The sequence below is a fragment of the Mus musculus genome, chromosome Y (assembly GCF_000001635.26).
Source record: "Mus musculus strain C57BL/6J chromosome Y, GRCm38.p6 C57BL/6J".
In the NCBI taxonomy this organism is placed as follows: Eukaryota; Metazoa; Chordata; class Mammalia; order Rodentia; family Muridae; genus Mus; species Mus musculus.
This window is the reverse complement of record NC_000087.7, coordinates 79,071,499-79,075,400: the sequence shown is the minus strand read 5'-3', so window position 1 is coordinate 79,075,400 and position 3,902 is coordinate 79,071,499. Positions and strand designations below refer to the sequence as shown.

At 39.6% G+C, this 3,902-nt stretch overlaps 1 protein-coding gene across 1 annotated transcript; it reads left to right on the top strand.

Annotated features, from left to right (window-relative positions):
• Positions 1–460: 460 nt before the first annotated feature.
• On the top strand, positions 461–1,144 carry Gm20919 (predicted gene, 20919). Its single transcript, XM_017318817.2, has one exon. It carries the CDS (start codon positions 461–463, stop codon positions 1,142–1,144), a length of 684 nt encoding a protein of 227 aa, XP_017174306.1.
• The last annotated feature ends 2,758 nt before the right edge of the window (positions 1,145–3,902 follow it).

Sequence of the window (3,902 nt, the reverse complement as noted above, 5' to 3'; positions counted from 1 at the left end):
GTTGTTGTTGAGACAGGGTTCCTCTCTATAGCACTGGCTTCCCTGGAACTCACTTTGTAGACCAGGCTGGTCTCTAATTTAGAAATCTGCCTGTCCTTGCCTTCTGAGTTCTGGGATTAAATGCGTGTACCACCATGGCTGACTTATTAACTTCTTATTTTTATAAAATTAATTTTAGGAGCTCAAATCTGTTTAGCATAGTCTTCTTCACATGCTCAGAAGTTCTCGTAGAGAAGAGTCTTGGTCCAGCATTCACTCCCAACCCATAACCATTGCCCATCAGGAATTCATATATATGACAGAGGCAACAGCATTGTGTCTGGCGTAAACGGGCAAGATCTTCAGTCCCAGGCAATGGGCAAGTATGATATTTGAAGAGAATGGAAGCCACTTAGACAGTGTGATTTAGCACAACAGGTCTACAGCCTTGAAGAAGACAATACCTCTGAAGAGTCTGAGCATGACATCACTCAAGAAGAAGAGTAGGAGGAAGCCTTCTTCCCAGGCCCTGGGGAATATTGTTGGCTGCAGAATTTCTCACGGGTGGAAGGAAGGTAATGAGCCTGTCACCCATTGGAAGGCCATCATTCTAGGTCAACTGCCAACAAACCCTTCTCTTTATTTGGTGAAGTATGACGGAATTGACAGTGTCTACGGACAGGAGCTCCACAGCGATGAGAGGATTTTAAATCTTAAGGTCTTGCCTCACAAAGTAGTTTTTCTTCAGGTGAGGGATGTCCACCTCGCCAGCGCCCTGGTTTGCAGAGAGGTACAACACAAATTTGAGGGGAAAGATGGCTCTGAGGACAACTGGAGTGGGATGGTGCTAGCCCAGGTGCCATTCTTACAGGACTATTTTTACATTTCCTACAAGAAGGATCCGGTCCTCTACGTCTATCAGCTCCTGGATGACTACAAGGAAGGTAACCTCCACATCATTCCAGAGACCCCTCTGGCTGAGGCGAGATCAGGTGATGACAATGACTTCTTAATAGGTTCCTGGGTGCAGTACACCAGAGATGATGGATCCAAAAAGTTCGGAAAGGTTGTTTACAAAGTTCTAGCCAATTCTACTGTGTACTTTATCAAATTTCTCGGTGACCTACATATCTATGTCTATACTCTGGTGTCAAATATCACTTAAATTAAAAAAAATCACAAAGTACAGAAAAGTAAACTTATAGGATTGAAAAAAATGTTTATTTTCCTGTGTTGGGTACCTATGGGTCTTTGACAACCTCAGTATCTTTGTCAATAAAATTTGTTTTGTTCTAAAAATTAATACGTGTGACATGACATGCTTTTAGTGAACACATTGTTGGAAGAGATGGACTATGGTGGAAAGAACATCAAAGCAAGATGAAAGTTGCATCGCAGGCTGTGAACAGTGCATACATCTAATATTACACAGGCTAAAATGGACAGGACTTAGATTCTGTGGTCTGCATAGTGAGCAAGGAATTGGAGATATGACTTAGAGGAGCAGGGATGGCAGCAAAAGATGGATTTTTAGGAAGAAGGGGAGAAAGACAGGACATAGATAGAATCTCTGGAATGAAGTCTGAGGGAGAAACAACAAGTTGGGGGAAAGAGTGATAGATAAAAGGAATGTGGCCTTGTTACACAAAGTGCAACCCAGAAAACTGATCCAAAGAGACTCAGAAATCAGACAAAATCAGGTTTCATTTGAATAATGAAACCAAATGAAACTTGTCTCTCATTTTAAGATTTATTATCTTTATTTATATGGGTGGGTAGTAGCTTGAGAGTATAGGTGACCACAGAGACATGAGTTGTCAGATCCCATGGAGCTGGCATTAAAGCTGATTGTTAACCATTGGATATGAATTCAAGAAAACAAATCCAGTTTTTTTGCGGTACAAAAGTACTCTTGACAACATGGTCATCTCTCTATTCCCATTAAGATATCTTTTTAAGAAATCCAATATTAACATGCAGAAAAGAGACCAGGTAGAAGTTAAGAAAGATTAAATTGATGGTAACCTTTAAAAACAATAAAGGACACACAAAGGAGTAAAGGACACTGAGGAACAAAAATATTCTAAGATGAAGTTCTCAAAATGTGAAGCAGGAGACCCAGGAAGAATAGAAATTTTCTGCAAGTAGTTAAAATTGGACATATCCACATTAGGTTCTTTGGTTGCTTAACAAATAGCCAGCCGATCAGGTCAAATAGTAATTTAAAAGAGAAAATGAGTATACGGTGAGATAATATATGGTGGGGCATGGATCCTGAGTGCTTTCCCTGAGCACTCTTTGCCTGGGATGAATCCTGTGATCTTTTGGATGTCTCTGTGGAGTGCCACAGATGACCATCAAAATGTTCCCCATGGCCTGTTCCCCTGGCTCTCCTCCAAACATCTGACTCCCAACATACCTATGTACCATTTCAGCCTGTCTATTCCCTGGAAATTCCAGTCTTAAATTTATGTGTGACCTCATTCTCATAAAACAGTGAAGGTGTACTCAATGCATATGTGCTGACCTCTTTTCTATGCCAGTTCTCATGGGTTTCAAACTCTATGAGGTTGCCCAATATTTTGGTCACTACTCCTGAGTAGCCCCTGTGCTTCATGGGGGTCTTACTGGGTCCCATAAGCACTCTGAGTGTTTCTTTTGTTTGTTTGGTTTTATTGTTGTTGTAGTTTTGTTTTTGTTTTTGTTTTCTTTGGGTTTTTTTTTTTTTGTTTTTGTTTTTGTATTTTTTTTGTTTTTGTTTTTAGTCAGGCTTGTCATGGACTCAATCATTTGTGTTTTTTCTCTAGAATAAGTTTAAATGCCAAATGACTTGAAAATACTCTCTATTGTTGATTAATTTTGGTATTTAAGAGAGTTTTTGTGCTAGCTGGATGTCTTAATTAGGGTTCCAATGCTGTGAAAAATCACTATGACTAAGGCAACTCATTAGAAACATTTCATTAGTGCTTTTCAACATTTCATTGCAGTTTCAAAGGTTCTGTCCACTATCATCAAGGAAGTAAACATGCAAGTGGCTGGGAATATGTGGTGGTGGAGAGGAAGCTTAGAGTCTTCTGCATGCAGGGATGGTGTCTTCCACACTGAGCAGAGCTTTAAAGCCTCACAGTTATATGCTTCCTCCAAAGAGGCTACACCTACTCCTATAAGGCCACACCTCCTCGTAGTCCAACTACATTCAGAGTGCCATACTGGTTTCATAGAAACTTGACAAGATCTAGAGTCTTGAAAGAGGAGGAGCCTCAGTTGAGAAAATGCCTCTTTAAGATCAAGCTGTAAGGAATTTTCTTAATTGGTGGGAGAGGACCCAGTTCATTGTGGGTGGTGACACCCTTGTGGTGGTAGTCTTGTGCTCCTCATGGAAGCAAGACTTAAGGAGCATGTCAATAAGCATCACCACTCCATGGCCTATGCATGAGCTTCTGGATCCAAGAACCTGTGTTGTTTCAGTTTCTTTCCCAACTACTTTGATGATGAACAGCAATGTGGAATATAAGCTGAATAAAACTTTTGCTATGGAAATAGCTCTTTGGACATGGTATGTCCTTACAACAATAGAAATTTTAAGTAAGACAATTTCTTAGAGAAACAAAATATCTAATAGTACCACTGTCACTTATCCTATAAGGACAAATAATGTGTAGGTGTTTTATTTTAATTTAAAGGTAAGATATTCTCATGTATATAATGACATGCAATTGTTCTAGTTTGCATCTTTCTCACACTGATGAATACTAACATCAAACATAACTTGGGAATATAAGGGTTATTAGCTTACATGTTACAGACTATTACCAAGGAAGGCAAAACAGGAACTTGAAGCATTACCAGGAAAGAGTGCTTATTGCTTGACCCTATCTTAGTCATTGTTCTATTGCTGTGAAGAGACATCATGGATAAAACAA

What these genes read in the sequence shown, in the direction of transcription:
- Gm20919 (XM_017318817.2), top strand. Translation starts at nt 461, where the DNA reads ATGACATCACTCAAGAAGAAGAGTAGGAGGAAGCCTTCTTCCCAGGCC.